The 20321-nt window shown below is 37.8% G+C and overlaps 1 protein-coding gene across 2 annotated transcripts in view; it reads left to right on the top strand.

Moving 5' to 3' along the window:
• Positions 1-20321, top strand: part of snx4 (sorting nexin 4) — an 86062-nt gene that overhangs the window by 43109 nt on the left and 22632 nt on the right. Inside the window, exons 4-10 of one of the 2 annotated variants that reach the window (XM_072262092.1) lie at positions 436-585; positions 12504-12551; positions 15472-15527; positions 17637-17700; positions 17956-18017; positions 18507-18572; positions 19350-19439. In XM_072262092.1, the coding sequence (XP_072118193.1) occupies positions 436-585; positions 12504-12551; positions 15472-15527; positions 17637-17700; positions 17956-18017; positions 18507-18572; positions 19350-19439 (536 nt within the window). Of the gene's footprint in view, positions 1-435; positions 586-12503; positions 12552-15471; positions 15528-17636; positions 17710-17955; positions 18018-18506; positions 18573-19349; positions 19440-20321 lie in introns of both variants that reach the window. The other variant, XM_072262091.1, reaches the window with a different exon arrangement.

The following is a 20321-nucleotide window of genomic DNA, read 5'->3' as shown; positions in this document are numbered from 1 at the left end:
AGGTCATCAAACTCATGCCTTTTGGGAGTTGGTTTTGAAAATCAATGCTGGCAGAGTTGTTTATTTTCTTTTTCCTTTGAACTGTATTCATCACCGTCCTACTGTGACCCATGCTATATGACATCTTGAACGTGTATAACAAGCCTAGGAACTTGCTGGGAAGTCCATGTTTAGAAAAAAATTTGAATCAATGTCAGGATAAAATAGTGAAGGCAAAACAACCCAGGCACTTGATAGAATTTGGCTGTTGATACAATTGGAATGAACTTGAATGACTATTCCTTTGATTCATTCCAGGCTGAATCTGATTTTGGAAGTGAATCTGTATTTGAGTTCGAAAGTGAATCTGAATGACCTCTCCTTTATGATTCATTCCAGGCTGAATCTGAAGTTGGAAATTAATTTGAATGACCTCTCTTTTATGATAAATTCCAGGCTGAATTTGTTTGGCATAAACTATCTGCTGACAACATGGATCCTGATTTTGTCGAACGACGAAGGATTGGACTTGAAAACTTTCTTTTGCGTGTTGCTTCTCATTCTGTTCTCTCTCAGGACACAATCTTCTATTTATTTTTAACACAGGTACTGGACAATTTACTTGATTCAATTTCTATGTTTTTGACATCACTTTTCATGAAATTCAATCTGTTTGAAATTTTGGCATGTTTAGTGTAGATGGAGTGAGAAAGTGATTTTCAAAATGTCCTGTGATTAAGGTTGATGTCTTAAGCTACTCTTGAAACATTTTTGTACTTTTTAGTATGGGAAGTTGGTTCTAAAATAATGCTTTATCTGTTGGCAAGTTTCTACAGTAATACTTCTGTTATTTGGGTTTCTTGAGCAATGTGGCTGCAGAGATCAGCATTGCTCCAGAAATTTAGTACATATCTACTCATATTAGAATGTTGCCTTTTCAAAGAAGGATTAAGTTTTAATTTTAACTTGAGTGAACACTTCCTTTGATTTCTTGAAGAAATTAACATTCAACATTCATTTCCTTGCCAGCAACACTGGAACAGGTGAAGTGGACAGTTCTATAGTGCTTAGTTTTCTTGCCATGTGCAGATAAGCCAGTGTGTTTTCTCACAATATAAGTGATCTGCACTTCCAAAGAATTATATTTAATTACTTTTGGATGTCTGAGTTGTTACTGCATACAAGTGTGTTGTTATTGCTGTAACATTCAGTAAGGTGAGAAGAATATGGCTTTTTATTTAAACCCTGCTAGAGTTTTTGCTATTTGTACTTTGGGAAATGGCATATAAAATCTTTCTGTATGCATTTTATTATGTTGCAGCCACTGTATATGGTGCAGAGCACCAGGAAGTTTATAAGATCATTATGGTTAACTTCCTTACCCCATTTCTGTCCTTCCCCTCATTTTGCTCAGAAAATCTAAGCATCATTACCTGTGATATTGCCCTTGCTCAAGAGAAATTAAATATCTTTAAACATAAAATTGGCATTTGGCTCTCATTAAAAGTTGGTTTCCCTCGATATAGAGTACTGTATTGATTTTTAAGTTCTTGTACTAGAGTGTTCTGGCAATTCTCTGTAGTTACAATTGTACTTGCGAATACCCTTGCCTTTATATACCCATTTCAATAGTATTTACACACTTAACGTTAGAGATTCAGAATGTGAGACTTCCGGTAGAGCTCATGGAGTGAAGTCGTGCTCTTGACTCGCTCCATTACCTCTGAGTTTTTTTTCTTATGATCAGCTATATTTAGCTAACCATTAAGGCATCGACTTTTACAATAATCTGAAACAAATTGGGCTTTTTGATATTCGGATGCTTTTAAGGTCTGCTATGTCCAAGAACAGAAAAAATGGGAAAGACGGCAAACCTCCGGTTAGACCGAATGGTACCGATCTCCCTCCGACTGAACCACCATTGACTCTGAAAGCTATATCGGATCTAATTCAAAGGGAAATTTCAACCTCTATTACAGAACTGATTTGCGTGGAAATTTCAATTAATTTCCAGAAAATTGCGGGTTCAATCGATAAAATGCAAACATCTATCATGAAACATCAGTCGGCTATATCTAATCTTTAAAAATCCACGCAACAAAATGAACTCAAGATGGAGAAAATTGAAGAAACAATTACTACAATGAAGAAAAAACTGGACTTCCTGACTTTTAAAAACTCTGACTTAGAATCCAGAATGCGATGGCAGAATATTCGAATTATTGGTGTTCGTGAAGCTGTTGAATCTGACAACCCTATAATGTTTTTTTCTCAACTTTTAAAAGATGCATTTCCTACAGTATTTCCTGACCAACCACCGTTATTGGATCGGGCTCACAGAGTTCCATCATATTCGTCTAAGTCAGATAAACCTCGACATGTCATTTTACGTTTTCATTACTTTCAAGACAAGGAGAAACTGCTTCGATTTGTTCGATCTAAAGGTTATATTGATGTTTTGGATCTTCAGTTCCAATTCGTGGAGGACTTCAGCAAACAGATTCGAGATCAACGGGTTCGTTACAGATCTGTGATGTCGGAACTCTACAAGATGGATTTAAAACCAGCGCTGCTTTACCCTGCACGTTTAAGGATATGTACGCCTGACGGAGCCCTTCGTTTTTTTCAATCTCCATTGGATGCCCAGAGTTATCTGGATCAATTTTCACCTTCAACATCTTAATCATAATTTTTAATTATCTCCGTTTGATTGGAGGTTGTGAATCTGTCGGGTTTAATTTTTGGTTGCTTTATATGGGCAGACAAGTTTTTTTTGATTAATTAATATGGTTGCCAAACTTTCTTTCTAACTGCGTCATTCCTTTCTTTTTCCCTGGGGATTATAGGTGGTTATTCCCTCAGCATCATTTCGTGTATTTCCTTTGAGGCCTTAAATTTCGTAGTCTTTAAATGTACTTTTTTCTGTAGGTTTTCCTAACTTGTTTTATATTAATAATTTCGTTTCTTTTTTTTTTTGGTTATCATAGGGTCTGTGGTCTGTTACGGTTTTCTTTATATTTTCTGTTTTTTTCTGTTTTATATCGTGTTTGTCTTAACTGTTCTACTTTTTTTATTCTTTTACTGTTTTATAACTAGCTGATCTTTTTTATATTTACACTTTTTTTAGTGAGCGTGTATCAGAAGTCATGGGGGTAGTTCTGGTACTTCCTTCTTTTTGACGGGTCTGCTTTAGATTTAGCCTTGGGGTCATGGGGTGGTGGGAGGGACTTCATGTTTTAGTTTTTTTCTTCTTGGGCTATTTACATTACTGAAGCATTGGTTGCGTTCTCCTACCCGTTATCCCTGGTTTGTTCTGTTCCCTTTCCTGGTTCGTGGGTCGAACCTATCGTCAATCCTCTTTTTTGCGGGTTGACTTTAGGGTTTATGGAGTCTATTATTAATTTTGTCTCCTGGAATACTAATGGTCTTAATCATCCTATTAAAAGGAAAAAGGTTTTTAAACTATTCCGGAGACTTAAAGCACATGTTCTATTTTTACAAGAGACCCATGTGCGGAGGGGAGACAGACTACGTTTTTTTAAATTCTGGAAGGGTCAACAGTTTCATTCGAATTCTAACGCTAAGATTCGAGGCGTCTCTATTTTTATAGACTCCTCAGTTACTTTTGTACAACATGATATTATCTCTGATCCGAATGGTAGATTTCTACTGGTTAGTGGTCTACTATTCAATAAAAAGGTAGTTTTGGTTAACGTTTATGCTCCCAATATGGACTGTCCGGAATTTTATATATCATTATTTAATCGGTTCCCGAATTTGAATGAGTTTTCATTGATCTGGGGCGGAGATCTTAATACTTGCTTATCTCCAGTTTTGGACCGTTCGGCTCCTCTACGGACCTTACCTAATAAATCTGCAACTTTGATTAACTCATTCCTCTCTGATTCTGGGTCGACGGACATTTGGCATTTTTTGCACCCTCAGGAAAAAGATTTTTCTTTTTTTTCACATGTTCACCATTCCTATTCAAGAATTGATTATTTTTTTTATTGACTCTTGGCTTATCTCTTCAGTGATTAAATGTGATTATGATTCTATAACCATTTCGGATCATGCTCCACTTAAGCTTTCTATTAAAATTCAGGTCAATACACAAAATAATAGACAATGGCGTTTTAATTTGTTGCTGCTTCAGGACTCGGATTTTGTTAATTTTATGAATGAACAGATTGATTTCTTTTTTACAATCAACTACACAGAGGATATTTCTGTGAACATTCTTTGGGATACTTTTAAAGCTTATATTCATGGTCAGATTATCTCGTATTCTGCTGCTTTGAGGAAGAAGTTGAAGCAGGAGGATTTGGTAATTGTGGACAAGATTAAGGAAATTGATAAGAAATATGTTACAGCTCCCTCTGAGGAGCTGTATAAACAAAGAACTGAACTTCAAATGGAGCACAGCTTATTACTTTCGTCCTCGATTGTAAACCAATTAAAGAAAACAAGAGGTGAATTTTATGTACACAGTGACAAAGTTGGTAAACTGTTGGCTAACCAACTGAAGTCTAATTATACTAAATCTCAAATTAATCAGATTTATAATCAAAATGATCAACTGATATTTGATCATGCGGAGATCAATCAAACCTTCTTTGATTTTTATTCTTCCTTATATCAATCTGAGTCTTTACGAGACTCTAAATATATGAATGACTTTTTAGATAACCTAGATTTCCCTGAGATTTCACAGGATATGTCTTCTATGCTTGATACTCCCATTACTACTGATGAGATTAAGAATGTTATTTCCTCGATGAACCTGGGGAAAGCTCCTGGCCCTGATGGGTTTACCGTGGAATTTTATAAGTTTTTTGCACCTTCATTAATCCCTTGGTTCTGTAGGGTTTTGGAGGCTTCATTAAAACTTGGTAAACTTCCCGAATCCTTTTATAGAATGTCAATCTCTCTAATATTAAAGAAGGATAAAGATCCTGCTCAATGTGCATCTTATAGACCAATATCTTTATTAAATGTTGATTCTAAAATTTTTTCTAAACTATTAGCAAACAGATTAGAAAAAGTACTCCCTTTTATTATTTCGGAAGACCAAACGGGTTTTATTAAAGGTCGTTACTCTTTCTATAACATTCGCACACTGTTAAATATTGTTTATACCCACTCACAAAATGTTCCTGAGTGTGTTATCTCTTTAGATGCTGAAAAAGCTTTTGATAGGGTAGAATGTCCTTACTTATTTAAGGTGCTTGAAATGTTTAATTTTAGCTCGAAATTTATATCCTGGATTAAACTGTTATATCATTCTCCTATGGCCTCGGTCCGTACTAACTCTTTAAGCTCACCTTTTATCCCTCTTTTTCGAGGTACTCGACAAGGTTGTCCTCTTAGTCCTTTATTATTTGATATTGCATTAGAACCTCTTGCAATTGCCATTTGAGAATCTCCAAATATTATTGGGATAAATCGGGGTCTAAAGTCCCATAAAATATCACTCTATGCTGATGACTTACTTTTATATATTTCTAATCCTCAAAAATCTATCCGTGCTGCTTTAGATTTATTAGCATAATTTAGTCTTTTTTCAGGTTATAAATTAAACCTTAGTAAGAGTGAACTTTTTCCGATTAATAAACAACTTCCCTTGTATCATAAATTTCCGTTTAAATTGATTAATAATTATTTCTCATATCTTGGGATTAAAATTACTTGTAAATACAAAGATTTATTTAAGACTAATTTTTTACCCTTAATTGATCATATTATTCAACTTTCATCTAAATGGTTTCCATTATATTTAACTTTGATTGGTCGTATTAAAGCAGTTAAGATGTTTATTCTGCCAAAATTTTTATATATATTTCAGGCATTACCGATTTTTGTTCCAAAATCTTTTTTTTTGATAAAGTTGACTCTAAAATTTCTTCATTTATTTGGCAAAATAAAAACCCGAGATTGAGTAAAATACATTTACAGAAAGCCAAGAGAGATGGAGGTCTAGCATTACCTAACTTTAGATTCTATTATTGGGCAATTAATATTCGACATATGAAATTTTGGTTACTTGACCAAGATACACTATCCATTCCTAAGTGGGTAGTATTGGAATTACAATCTGCTCAGGGCTATGCACTTGGCTCTAGGTTCCTCTCTTCCTTTTGATTTGAAACGCCTCAAACTGGTCTCTAACCCGATAGTTAAGTATACCTTGCGTGTTTGGTTTCAATTCAGAAAATTTTTTGATCTCAACCAATTTGGGCTAGTGATCCCTATTTTAGGTAACATATTTTTTCCTCCCTCTTTCACGAATCGTGCATTTCAAATTTGGAAGACTAAGGGTATTTCACGGTTTTTGGATTTATTTTTAGATGGTTCCCTTATGTCTTTTGAACAATTATCTAATAAATATAATTTACCAAGCATACATTTTTTTTTAGATATCTCCAAGTTAGAAATTTCTTAAGTACTATACTCTCTTCCTTTCCGACGCTACCTCCTACATATATTTTAGATACTATAATTAACCTTAATCCATGTCAGAAAGGTGTAACGGCTATTATTTATAATATTATTATGAAACTTAGGAAAGCTCCATTTGATAAGGTTAGGTCAGATTGGGAACAAGAATTGGGTTCTATTATTTCCGTGGATGACTGGGGGCAGATTTTACAATTAGTCAATACTTCCTCTATCTGTGCTAAACATTCCCTAATTCAATTTAAAGTTGTTCATAGAGCACATATGTCCAAAGATAAATTAGCTCGTTTCTATTCTCACATTAATCCTTTTTGTGATAGATGTCCGGGGCAGATAGCCTCTTTAACTCATATGTTTTGGTCTTGTCCTACTCTGGAAACTTTTTGGAGAGACATTTTTAATATTATCTCAAAGGTATTGAATATAGATATTTCTCCTTATCCTATTACTGCTATCTTTGGATTACCTAAAATATCCAGTAATCTTTCCCCTTCAGCCCGTAGAATGATTGCATTTCTTACTTTAATGGCGAAAAGATGTATCTTACAACATTGGAAAGAGCCTAATGCTCCAACTACCTTTTTTTGGTTTTCCCAGACGATATTATGCTTAAATTTAGAGAAAATTAGAAGTAATCTTTAGATTCCTCACTTAAATTTGAACAGACCTGGAGATCTTTTATTCAATATTTTCATTTAATGTAATTTTTTTTCTCTTTTGTTCCATATTTATATCCCCTTCTTGCCTTTTTTTTTTAAACTGTTTTTAATGGAGGTCGGGTTTGAGGACGTGATTGTAAGTTCTTTAATACCTGTTTCCAAGTTAGCCCACTGCTTTGCTTTGCTTTTAGTTTAGTTGCACGGTGGGTTTCTTTTGGGGGTCTTTTTTTGGGGTTTTTTTTCCTTTTCTCTATTGATATATATATCAGTATACTATTATTTTACGATATTATTTTATGTTTAAATTGCACTGTTTGTATCAATTTTTTCTTCTGTATTAATATCTCCTGTACTTTCTAACAGTGTATTAGTGCCTTTATGGTTTACCCTTTGTATACTTATTCAATAAAAAGATTTAAAAAGAAAGAAAGAGATTCAGAATGTGTGCTGTTTAAAAATTCAACATGTGACCTTCCCCATGACGGTACTGTTGATGCAGTTTTTCAAGAGACTTCCACGAACTTGCAGGATATGAAGTGAAATGACCCTAGTGCAAATACAATGGGGGTTTCATTTTCTGTTTTTGGCCTTCCTGGTGACACAAACTGCAGATGCTAGAGTTTAGAGCAATTTACCGGAGGAACTCAGCAAGCCAAGCACCATCATTGTGGGGGTGGGGGGGAAAGGATTGTCAGCATTTTGGTTGAAATCCTGCATCTGTGCCAATGACATTACTTAACTCAAACAAGAGAAAATCTGCAGATGCTGGAAATCTGAGCAACACACACAAAGTGCTGGAGGAACTCAGCAGGCCAGGCAGCATCTAGGAAAAGAGTACAGTTGACATTTCAGGCTGAAACCCTTTGGCAGGACTGGAGAAAAAAAAGCTGAGTGGATTTAAAAGGCGGGTGGAGGGGAGAGAGAAACTCAGGTGATAGGTGAAAGGGGAAGGATGAAGTAAAGAGCTGGGAAGTAAATTGGTGAAAGAGACAGAAGGCCATGGAAGAAAGAAAAAGGGGGGAGGAACACCAGAGGCAGATGATTGGTGGGAAAGGAGAAAGGTGAGAGGGAAAAGAGGACAGGAAATGGTGAAGGGGGTGGGGGGCATGACTGGAAGTTCAAGAAATCTCTGTTCTATACCACTTCCCACCCTGTTACTTGTAAAAACTCCATCCCTTCTCTCAATTTCTCTGTTTCCACCACATCGGCTCTCAGGATGAGGCTTTTCATTGTAGAACAAAGGAGATGTCCTCCTTTTTCAATGAAAGGGGCTTCCCTTCCTCCACCATTAACGCTGCCCTCAACCGCATCTCTTCCATTTCAAGCACGTCTGCTCTTACCCCATCCACCCGCCACCCTACCAGGGACAGGGTTCCTCTTGTCCTCACCTACCATCCCACCAGCCTCTGCGTCCAGCAAATAATTCTTCGAAGCTTCCACCAACTCCAACGAGAACCCACCACCAAGCACATTTTCCCATCCCCCCCCCCCCCACTTTCTGCATTTCTGCTTTCCACAGGGATTGCTCCATATGTGACTCCCTTGTCCATTCATCCCTCACCACTGATCTCCCTCTGGCGCTTTTCCTTGCAAGTGGAACAAGTGCTACACCTGCCCCTACACCACCCTCACTGCCATTCAGAGCCCGAAACAGTCCTTCCAGATGAGGCGACACTTTACCTGTGAGTCTGTTGGGGTCATATACTGCATCCAATGTTCCCGGTGTGGCCTCCTGTATATCGGTGAGACCTGACGTAGAGAACCTACGCTCTGTCCGCCAGAAAAAGTGGGCTCTCTCAGTGGCCACCCATTTTAATTCTACTTCCCATTTCCATTCCAATATGTGTATCCATGGCCTCCTCCACTGTCATGATATGGCCATACTTTTTAGATTATGAAGACACGTAGTCCTCTTTTATTGTCATTTAGTAATGCATGCATTAAGAAATGATACACTATTTCCTCCGGTGTGATATCACAAAACACAGGACAGACCAAGACTAAAAAAAACTGACAAAACCACATAATTATAACATATAGTTACAACAGTGCAATAATACCATAACTTGATGAAGAAGTCCATGAGCACAGTAAAGTTCAAAGTCTCTCAAATGTCCCACATCTCACGCAGACGGGAGAAGGAAGAAAAACTCTCCCTGCCATGCCGACCACAATCCGACTCTGAGTCGTCCGAAAACTTAGAGCTCTGATCAGCTCTCCAACACCGAGTACTGAGCACCATCTCTGTCCAAGCGATTCGACCTCCTTCTCGGTCGCCAAAAGCAGGCAAGGCCAGGGATTTTTGAGGCCTAACCTCCAAAAGATTCCTGACCACACAGTAACAAGAGCAGCGAAACGAGTGTTTCAGAAATTTCTCCAGATGTTCCTCTGTGCTTTCACGTCCATTCTCCATCAAATCAGAATTGTCCACGGCCCCTATTTAACAGATACGATGTCAGTTTTCACCAGAGAGCTGCGCAGGGGCGCCGCCATCTTCTCCTCCTGCCAAATTGGGTTGGAGGAACAACAACACCTTGTATTCTGTTTGGGTAGCCTCCAACCTGATGTCATGAACATTGATTTCTCGAACTTATGGTAATGTCCTCCACCCCTCTTTTCACCATCTCCCATCCCCTTTTCCCTCTCTCATCTTATCTCCTTGCTTGCCCATCACCTCCCTCAGGTGCTCCTCCCCCCTTTTCTTTCTTCCATGGTCTTCTGTCTCTTTCACCAATTTACTTCCCAGCTCTTTACTTCATCCCTCCCCCTCCAGGTTTCACCTATTGCCTTGTGTTTCTCTTTCCCCTTCCCCCACCTTTTAAATCTACTCCTTAGCTTTTTTTTCTCCAGTGCTGTTGACTTCTGAAACGACGACTGTACTGTTTTGGTAGATGCTGCCTGGCCTGCTGTGTGCCTCCAGAATTTTGTGTGTGTTGCTCGATGTTACTTAAACTGCTGAGTTCTTTGATCAATTTATTTGCCAGGTTTTTTTTCCCCACCCCTGGTTCAGCACATGCATTGCAGCCAGATGAACAAAGTACTACGTCGCAAGACGTTCACAATCATAAAGCATTACAGCACAAAAACTGGTCACTTGGCCCATTTCGTCTGTGCTGAACTGTTATTCTGCTGTGTCCCATCAACCCACACCAGGTCCATAACCCCATAACCCATAATCCATACCGCTCCCATCCATGTCCTTCTCCGTACTTCTCCAAACTTCTCTTCAATGTTACAATCAAACTTAATCTATGACTTCTAGTTCGTTTCACCCAATCTCAGTGGAGAAAGCCCACCCTATCTATATTGCTCATAATTTTGTATACCTCTTATCAAATCTCCCCTCATTCTCTTTTGCTCCAAGGAATAAAGTTCTAACTTTTCAACCTTTCCCTTTATCTCAGGTTCTTATCTAATGGCAACATCCTTGTAAATTTTCTCTGTACTCTTTCAATCTTATTGATATCTTTCCTGTAGGTAGGCGAGCAGAACTCTGCACAGTATTCCAAATTTGGCTTCACAAATGTCTCTACAACTTGAAAATAATCTCCCAACTCCTTTACTCAGTATTCTGCTTATGAAGGCCAAGGTACCAAAAGCTCCCTTTATGATCCTATCTATCTGTGATGCCACTTTCAATAAATTATGGACCTGTATTCCCAGATCCCTTTCTTCCTGACCGCTCACTGTGTAAGACCTATCCTCCCAAAGTTAAATACCTCGCACTTGTCTGCATTAAATTCCATCTGCCATTTTTCAGCCCATTTTTCCAGCTGATCCAGATCCCACTACAAGCTTTGACCGTTTTCCTCGCTGTCCACTATGCCCCCAATCTTGGTGTCGTACACAGATTTGTTACCCAGTTACTACAGCTTCATCCATATTGTTGATATAGATGACAAACATTGGACCCAGCACCAATTCCTGTGGTACACCACTAGTTATAGGCCTACAATCAGAGAGACAACCATCTCCTACCATCTTCTGGCTTCTCCCACAAAGCTAATGTCTAATCCAATTTTTGACCTTATCCTGAATGCCAAGCAACAGAACATTCTGGACCAGCTTGCCATGCGTGACTTTGTCAAAAGCCTTGCTAAAGTTCATGTAAACAATATCCACTGCGTTCGACAATTTTCTTAGTAACCTTCTCGAAGAACTATGAGATTGGTTATACACAACCGACCACATACAAGGCCATGTTGACTATCCCTAATCAGGCCTTGTCTATCCAAATACTCACATATCTTATCCCTTATATATCTTCCAAAAATTTAACCACTACTGCCATCAGGTTCACCGGTCTATAAATTTGTGGCTTGTTTTTGGAGCCTTTCTTAAACAATGGAACAAGATTAACTATCGTCCATTCCTCTGTGGCTAAGGATGTCTCAAATACACTTGCCAGGGCGCCTGTAATTTCTGCTTTAGCGTCCCACATGGTCTGACAGACCCTGGGGATTTATCCATCCTAATTTGCTTCAGGTCAGCAGCACTTCCTCTTCTGTTAACCAGATACAGTCCGTTACCTCGCTACTGTCTCCAGAGTAAATACAGAAGCAAAGAAATCCACTTCAGATCTCTCCTATTTCTTTTGGCTCCATGAATAGATAATCATTTTAATCTTCATGTGGGCCAATTTTGTCCCTTGCTATCATTTTGCTCTTAGTATATCTGTAAAAGCCCTTGGGATTTTCCTTCACCTTGTTTGCCAGGGCAACCTCATGCCTCCTTTTAGCCCTCCTGATTTCCCACCAAGTATTCTCTTACATTTCTTATACTCGAGTGCCTCATTTGTTCCTTGCTGCCTATAATTGAATGCATCTCCTTCACTATAACAAGGGTCTCAATATCCCTCAAACCAAAGTTTCCTAAACCTGTTAGCTTTGCCTTTTATTCTAACAGGATCTCTGTACTCTCAGTATTTCACTTTTGATGGCCTCCTACTTGTCAAACATCCCTTTACCAGAAAGCAGCCTGTCCCAGTCCAGACCTGCCAGATCCTTTCTGATGCCATCAAAATCGGTATTTCTCCGATTTGTAATCTCAATTTGAGGACCAGTCTAGTCCTCCTCCATAACTGAAATTATTGGAATTATGATCACCGAGTCCAAAATGTTCCTCCTACACACACTTTCAGCTCCAAAACACAGAGTTCATCACATTTGCATTCTGCATAGGTCAAGATTACAAATGTTTGTAAATTAAGTATCTGCCAAATTGTAGTATTAATTAATTAGAAAAAAATTTATTTATGAACAGAAGTTCGCAAAATAATTCCATAGGTCAAATGTCTACAATTAAGATTTTTTAAAACAGTGAACTAGAGTATTTGTTACTGTATGTGAAATGTATATTTTAAGTTTTGAAATTATGTATGAAGTTGGATATTTATTTAAATTGTTTTAGGAGAATGGTTGGAAAGAAGCAGTAAATGAATCAGGATTCCAAGCCAAGGTAAACTGCATATTTTATTGTTTGGTGAAGTAAATTGGAAAATGTAAGCGATAATAATTCCTTGTAGGCAGAGCATGATTTTGTATCAAACAAAGTTGTGCTAGGGTGACAAATTAACGTTGAACATGGAATAGCAAAGATTCACACTTTTCAGCCAAGTTGCAATTGTATTGAAATTGAGCATCAACGATTTTGGGGTTCAGAGTGAATTTCAAAGATAATGTATCTTTTTTTCCTTTTTTTAATCAGAAGAATTCCATTTTAAAATGATTCCAGTCTGTTTTTAAGATCTCATCTTGAACAGCACAGGTACAAAGTACCAGTTGTTTTGGGGAGCCTATTTTTGTATTCTCTTGAGCCCAAGAAAAGAAAGTATTAAAATTGTATGCAGTTTTGTTGAAAACTCTAGTAATTTCTCTAGATGCTGACAAAATAGACTTGTTCATTCAAAGCAATAAATGTACTAGATGACTCTGTTGTAATCTATATATCACCTGTATATTAGAAAGGAGAGCTTTGCACAATTACTTCTGAGAACATAGCACAGGCCACTTTTTTCATGTTGTAGACGATTGGGCTTGATATTTCCTGAATTTTGTCTGATCTTGCATCTTAGTTATTCTCACCTTTTAAATTGAAAAGAATGTAAGGGAATTCATAGTATATTTCTGAGCTTTGATTGGCATAGTAAGGGATTTGAACTGGATACCAACTAAATAAGTAGACAATTGAATTGCTGATGGGATTCTAATGCTGTAATGTAAGAAAACAAGTTTTTTTTCTTCTGCAAAAGAGAAGCTTCTTGAACAACTAATTGATGATGCAGAACACTTGGATTACTATAATTTGAATAAATCTGGTATTGGATTTACTGTGTGCTGGCAGCTCTCCGCTCCCTTGGCAGAGTGATAGTTTTTCAAGCAAGTGTGGAGATTTAAATGTTGGCAAATGTTGAGGATCATACAATGAAACTTGGCATTTGTCATGCATCATTCACACTTCTTGACTGGTATTGGATGATGATCATGAGAAGAAATCCTCATTTCCAATCCATCTTTCTTGCACTATCCCTTGATCAGACACCATTCCTTTCTCATTTTCTTAATCTCCATTATCTGTTCTCAATGAGGCTTTCCACTCCAGGACATAAAATTTCCTTTTTTTAAAAAAAAGAGGAACATGTGGCTCAAGTCTTTGACCTGGTATTCTTGCACTCAACATCATTTCTGATGCTTCCCGTTGCTACTACTTCCTTATCTCAAATGATTAAAGAATAGCCATGGTTAAGAATCTGAATGTATCTGTAGAGAATAGAACTTCGGCCCATTTTGAGCAGCCTCCTGGTGGTGCTCTTGTACCTGTGAACTTCATGGCCAACAACAGTAAATTACATTGTGAATATATCAAATACACATTTCCGGAAAATCTAAAACAAAAAATGGTTAAAAACAGTTGCATCAATGAGAAGAGAAACAGTTGTTGTTTTAGGTCTGATATTCTTCTTTGTAGAGTCATAGCTTAGAAACATGCTCTTCAGCCCTAGTGGAAAGATGTAAGTGAAGTTGAAAGAGTACAGAAAATTTACAAGGATGTTGATGGGACTGGAAGACCTGAGTTATAAGGAAATACTGAATAGGTTAGGTCTTTATTCCTTGGAACATAGAAGATTGAAAGGAGATTTGATGGAGGTATACAAAATGATGAGGGGTAAATGCAAGTAGACTTTTTCCACCAAGGTTGGGTGGGACTACAACTAGAGGTCGTGGGTTAAGGGTGAAAGGTGAGAAGTTTAAGGGGAACGTGAGGGAAAATTTCTCCACTCAGATGGCCATGAGAGAGTGGAATGAGCTGCCAGCACAAGTGGTGCATGTGAGCTTGATTTCAATGTTTAAGAGAAGTTTAGGTAGGTATATGGATGATAGTGGTATGGAGGGCTACAGTCCCAGCGTAGGTTGATGGGACTAGGCAGCTTAAATGGTTCAGCATGGACAAAATGGGCGAAAGAGCCGGTTTCTGTGCTGTACTTCTCTATGACTCTATCTTTTCTAGGGTGAACTATTATATTGCTTAGTCCCCTCGACCTGCCTCTGGACCATATCCCTCCATACTCTTCCTATCCCTGTCTAAATTTTTCTTAAATGCTGGCATTGAGCCTGCATCCACCACTTCCATTAATGGCTCGTTCTACACTCTCACCCTAAGTGAAGAAGTTCTGCTTCATTTTCCCCTTAAACATTTCACCTTTTGCTCTAGTGACCTCTAGTTCATGAGTTGGTCTCCTTTTTAGAATTGAAAAGGAGATCAAAGCAGCTTGCAAAACTACGGTGTGGGTGGGGAATGTCGGACCAGGTAAAGCTAGGTGACCATAGGGTTAAGTAGTGAACAAGGTTATGTGGCCAGTCAGTGGGAGCAGTTAGAGTTCATGAACAGAGACAAAAGTTAGGATTGGGAAATGTAGTGTAGGAGGGTAAGGCCCTCAGTTCTGGCTGGGAATCAACTGCAGTCTGAAAGGAGAGTACTGGAGGGTGTGAGAGTGAGCAGTGGTGTAGGAAACAGGTTGAGCTAATATTACATATGTTGGCTGATACAAACCAAGAAATCAAGTTAACTGAAATTGCAGCCTTCCAGACTTAAATATTTAAATTTACAATATGGCCACACAGAAAGTGAGGTCCTGTTGCTTACCCTAAACTGTTACAGTAAGGGTCAATGCAAAAGTTTTATAAGAAGCACTCAATTCCCTTTGCTTATCCTTCTCTAACCTAGCTGAATCCATGAATGGAGATTAGCCTTTTTAAAAGCAGGCAAAAGTTTGGTATTTTTAGGCTGACTTTGTGTATGTTAATGTGTTGAGTTTGGGAGCATATATTTTCTGTGGAGAAACGTGTTCAGTTATAATTCTGACATTTTTTTTAAACAGGCAGATTCCAGGTTAAAAGCTCTAAATGCAACATTCAGAGTCAAAAACCCAGACAAGTAAGTTTTCTTGTATATTGCTAATTAACTGAAATCTTGTTTTGCTACAGTAGCATAAACTCCACCTAAAGTAAAAGGGTGCTATAATCACATTTTTGTTTGGATTTTGCAGTTTGTCCTTGATGTTTTCACGAGGTTTCTTTTCCTTTTCAGTGACAAATGGAAACATTCTCTAGTAGATACTGGTTAGTTTTATTACAGCCTAAATAACTAGGTGATCTGATGACTAACTTTCAGTACGAAGTGTTCATCATGTGAGTTGAAATTGAGGTTTTTGTCCGTTACTATCTACTGAGTTATCAAAATTCATAAAATTATAGAATATTGAGCACAAAAGACTATACATGTGCATCAATTTAAGAGCTTCATATGTTTCAAAGATCGTAATTCCTATTACATATTGTGACGACCCACTTTCTAGCACACACGAACCGGCTCACGAAACAGCACGCGCAGGCAGAGAGGCCGGCCCCAAAAAGGGCGCCAGGCCATCTTCACCAGCAAGGGGAAAATCCCGCGTGCAGAAAGGGTCTGGGAATATGCATTCCCCACAGCAGTCCCGCCCCAGGGAGGGCGGGAACGGGAAGGCTTTAAAGCAGGCCAGGGAGTTTGAATAAATCTCTTTCATCACAACTCTTAACTCACTGACTACATGTGGTTATTTCAGCGCTGTGTGTAGCACACCACTACAATATCCATCTCTGGCAGTGGACTGCAAATTCTAACCATATAACCTCTAGTACTTTTGGCAATTGCCTTAAATCAGTGCTCCCTGAGAGCCTTTATATCTGTTTTCTTTTATTCCTATATCTGAGCCTTATTTATTTTAAACATTCATGTTTATTCCTTTTTGGTTCAGTCCCTTTTTAGTGAATTTGCTAACTTGTGACTTAGTGGTAATTTTAATTTGAGTCTGAAGACTCTGGGGTTCTTTGTCCCTTTATGTTGAAAGTGCAAGCTACAATACTCATTCAAATCAAAGCACACAAAATGTTTGAGGAACTCAACAGGTCAGGCAACATCTATGGAAATGAACAAGTATTCAACATTGTGGGCCAAGACCAGTCTTCAGGACTGGAAAGGAAGGGGGAAGACAGTAGAATTTAAAAATAGGGGGAGGGGAAGGATAACTGGAAGGTGGTAGGTGTACTAGGTGGGTGGGAAAGGTAATGGACTGGAGAGGAAGGCATTTGATAGGAGAGTTGAGTGGACCATAGGAGAAGGGGAAGGAGGAGAGGCACCATGGGGAGGTGATAGGCAGGTGAGAAGAGGTAAGAGGCCAGAGTAGGAAATAGAAGAAGAGGGGAGGGGGAGGTAAAATTCAAACGTAGTCTCTAGGGTGTTAAGGGATTTCTTTCCTGTTCATTGAGATCTTTTTCAGGGTCACTAATCTCTGTATGGAAATAAGTTTTTTTTTCCGTCAAAATAAACTCCCACATTATTTCTTTTTACAACAATAATACCAATTCAAATATACTTTATTTGCCACTCGGATATTAAAAGATGCCAGATTAACAAACATTTAGTGTAGAAACGATCTTAAATTCCCAATTATTCCACTTTATACCTTGAACATCTCACATTTCACTATTTAAACTGAATGCAGTTCAGCAAATGTGGTTAAAGCTAGCATTTACAGGAACTAGAGCAGTTACTTGCCTTGTTTGTTGGTTATGTGGATTTTGCAAATTGGGTTCGCAGAAAGATGAGCATTTTTTTTTAAGTGATGCTCATTTTCTGTCAGTAGTCATCTCTTATTTGAAGCTACAGTGAAACTAAATCCACAATGCTTTGGACCATAGTAGTGTCAGAATGGGAAATTTTCAGCACTATTATTCCAATTAATATTACAACATTTTTTAAGGCATTACATAGTCAGGTCAAAGGGAGTGTGGAAAATAGAGACAGATGGGTTTAAAGGGAGTGCCAGAACCAGACCTGTGTTTAAAATGTGTTGGGAATCAGCACCTTGTGAGCTAGGTTCTCAACAATTGAATAATAGATTATTGGAGTCTTATTAGAAATGCTGACTTTTGGTGCCATTTGTAGTCATGTATATCATTTCTTATTTGGGTTGAGATTTAAAAATGAAAACCTTTTCACCTACAGGAGATTTATGGAGCTGAAGCACTATGGGGATGAACTGCAGTCCGTCATCTCACAGCTTCTGCGGGTCAGAGCAGTATGTATTCCACGAAGATTTTGCAAAATCTTCCCTCGTTTTCCAGTGTGATTGGAATTGGGGAAATTTAAGTTCCAAAAGCAGGCAGAAATTTATGACTATTATTATTTTTTTTTTAAAAACTTGCTTTTCTATTGTAATGTAAAGATTTTGTCCTGTCTGTTTAAACTTGGTTTATGTACAATAATCACATGCATAGAAGATCAAATACTGTACTTCTAATTCCTAAAATACTCTTAATTGCAGAGAGTGGCAGACCGCCTATATGGTGTATACAAGGTTCATGGAAATTATGGAAGGGTTTTCAGGCAAGTCGTAGAATTTTTGCCTCATATTTGAAAGTACAGTGAATCTAAACCCACTGTGCTTAGGACTTTGGTAGTGTCAGAATGGAAAATTTTCAGCACTGTTATTCCAATTAATATTCCAACTTTTTTTGAGATATTGCATAGTCAGACCAAAGTAAGTGCAGGAAATAGAGACAGGTGTGTTTAAAGGGAGTGCTAGATCAGCCCGTGTTAAAATGTGTTGGGAACCAGCACCTTTAGAAACTCAAAATTCAATGACTATTAAGGACATCATGAATTTTGAAAATAAGTGGTGTGGTTAGTTGATGTATAATGTAATTTGCTAATCTGGTATTTGAACAGAATGCATGACAGTTACTTTTATCAAAAATGTTTTTAATGCTTTATTTGATTATCTTTTTATTGAAAGAATTTTAGTATGCCTGACTTTTTTTGAGTATGTCTATTGTCTGGAAGATGCAAATGTTAATTCAAATTTCCTTTGAATAGTGAATGGAGTGTAATAGAAAAGGAAATGGGAGATGGACTTCAGAGTGCTGGCCACCACATGGATGTGTATGTATATTTTTGAAAGTCCCAACTAATGTGTCATATTCGTCATGTAGTTATATCAAAAAAAATTCCTTTTGGTTTGAGTGAGTTTAAAACCTTGTTCTTCTTAAGGCAGTTAAAAGCAAAATATTATTAACATAATTTTGATATGTTTAAAAGACACAAACAGCAGAAATTGAAGTAGCTAAGTATAAAACCCGAAGGGGAATTTCTAGTTTTTAATTGTAGGAACATTTTGGCATTCTTCCCACATCCTTTTTGAAACCTGTGCCAACATTTGTGAAATAATAAAAAGGCTGTTGTATTGCACATTTGATGAGTTCCATTTGTTACAGAAAATTATTGTATCAAGGGCTTTAGATTGTATGTGACTGGAAAAATTGGTTCTGCAGAACTGTTTGAAGCCCTACTACCCATTGTCAGACTTGAAGCAATTGTTGAGCGGTATGCACAGGTTTAGTGATCTGAGGATGTGGTTATAAACATTTTGCAAATAGTTTCCATTGAAATATAAGAGTATTCTGTAACAGTAGTTCAGCTCTCTATGGAGACATCATATATCATAACTGTTCATGATTTAATGCACTGGTTTTCGCATCAGTGAAGTGGGCTACACCTTCTGTGGCAAGGAACGACTTGTGCTTTCGATCAGGGGTTTCCACCCTGGGGTTCGCGGGCATCCTGGTTAATGGTCGGGGTCCGTGGCATAAGAAAGGTTGGGAACCCCTGATTTAGATTATGGTTTTGCATTTAAATTCTGATACTTTTTATCATTTACAGATATGCAGCATCTATTGACGACATTCTAGAAGAAGAGGAGCATTATGCAGACCAGTTAAAAGAATATCTATTCTTTGCAGAAGCTCTGCGGTGTGTATTGTGCATTTGTTTGAATTTGGAAATAGAGTCATTCAAAATAGAATTTCATGTTGCATGCACATTCTTGAAAGATGTTCCAATATAACTTGCTCGGTTATAAACTTTTATATTGTTCGGACTTGAAAGGTAGAAACTTCCATCCTTCAGCATTTAGTACTGCTCCCCATTCGCAGTGTACAAAATTATTCTGGTTAATTCAGTAGCTAGCTAAAATTGAAAACAAAAAAAAAAAAACTACAGGTGCTGAATCTGGTGGGGAGGGATGACAAAATACAGTTTTTAAAAACTCAGCCAGTCAAACAGCATCTGTCGAAAGGGGCTTTCCAGATTTCTAGACTGGTTTCAAATTTTGAGACTACTGTAGGCTTTTAAAATGACACACTGCCCATTACCAGTTTGCTTTAATGTAGAGACTTCTAACTCTGTTTGTTTGTTGTTTCCCTGATTTTTTTTCTGTTTTTTTAACTACAATCGACTACCACTTTCTGAAGAAATTGTTTCATTAAATGATAGTATGTTAGTCAAATCTGAAACAGTGATGGGGCTAAAGTTGTCTCACAGTATGCTTGATCCTCAATTACTTGTGATTAAATCTCTGCTCTAGCATTAACTGGCATAAATCTTCAGCCCTTGTCTAGAAATCTTATGTTTCTTCCCTTTTGGCAAGAAGCGAACTCTCCTCCAAAGCAAGTAAAATGGGTAATAAACGTAGCCTTGCCAGTGTAGTCCAGTCCTTCTAAAGAGACAATAAAAGAAGCAGAATCAGACCATTGAGTCTGCTTGCCATTTTATTTCCCTCTCAACCCTATCCTCCTACCTTCTCGCCATAACCTTTCATGCCTTGACTAATCCAGAACCTATCAACCTCTGCCT

Source organism: Mobula birostris, chromosome 6 (genome assembly GCF_030028105.1).
Source record: "Mobula birostris isolate sMobBir1 chromosome 6, sMobBir1.hap1, whole genome shotgun sequence".
NCBI lineage: Eukaryota > Metazoa > Chordata > Chondrichthyes > Myliobatiformes > Myliobatidae > Mobula > Mobula birostris.
Note: the sequence above shows the minus strand (reverse complement) of the source record. Positions and strands in the feature narration are given on the sequence as shown.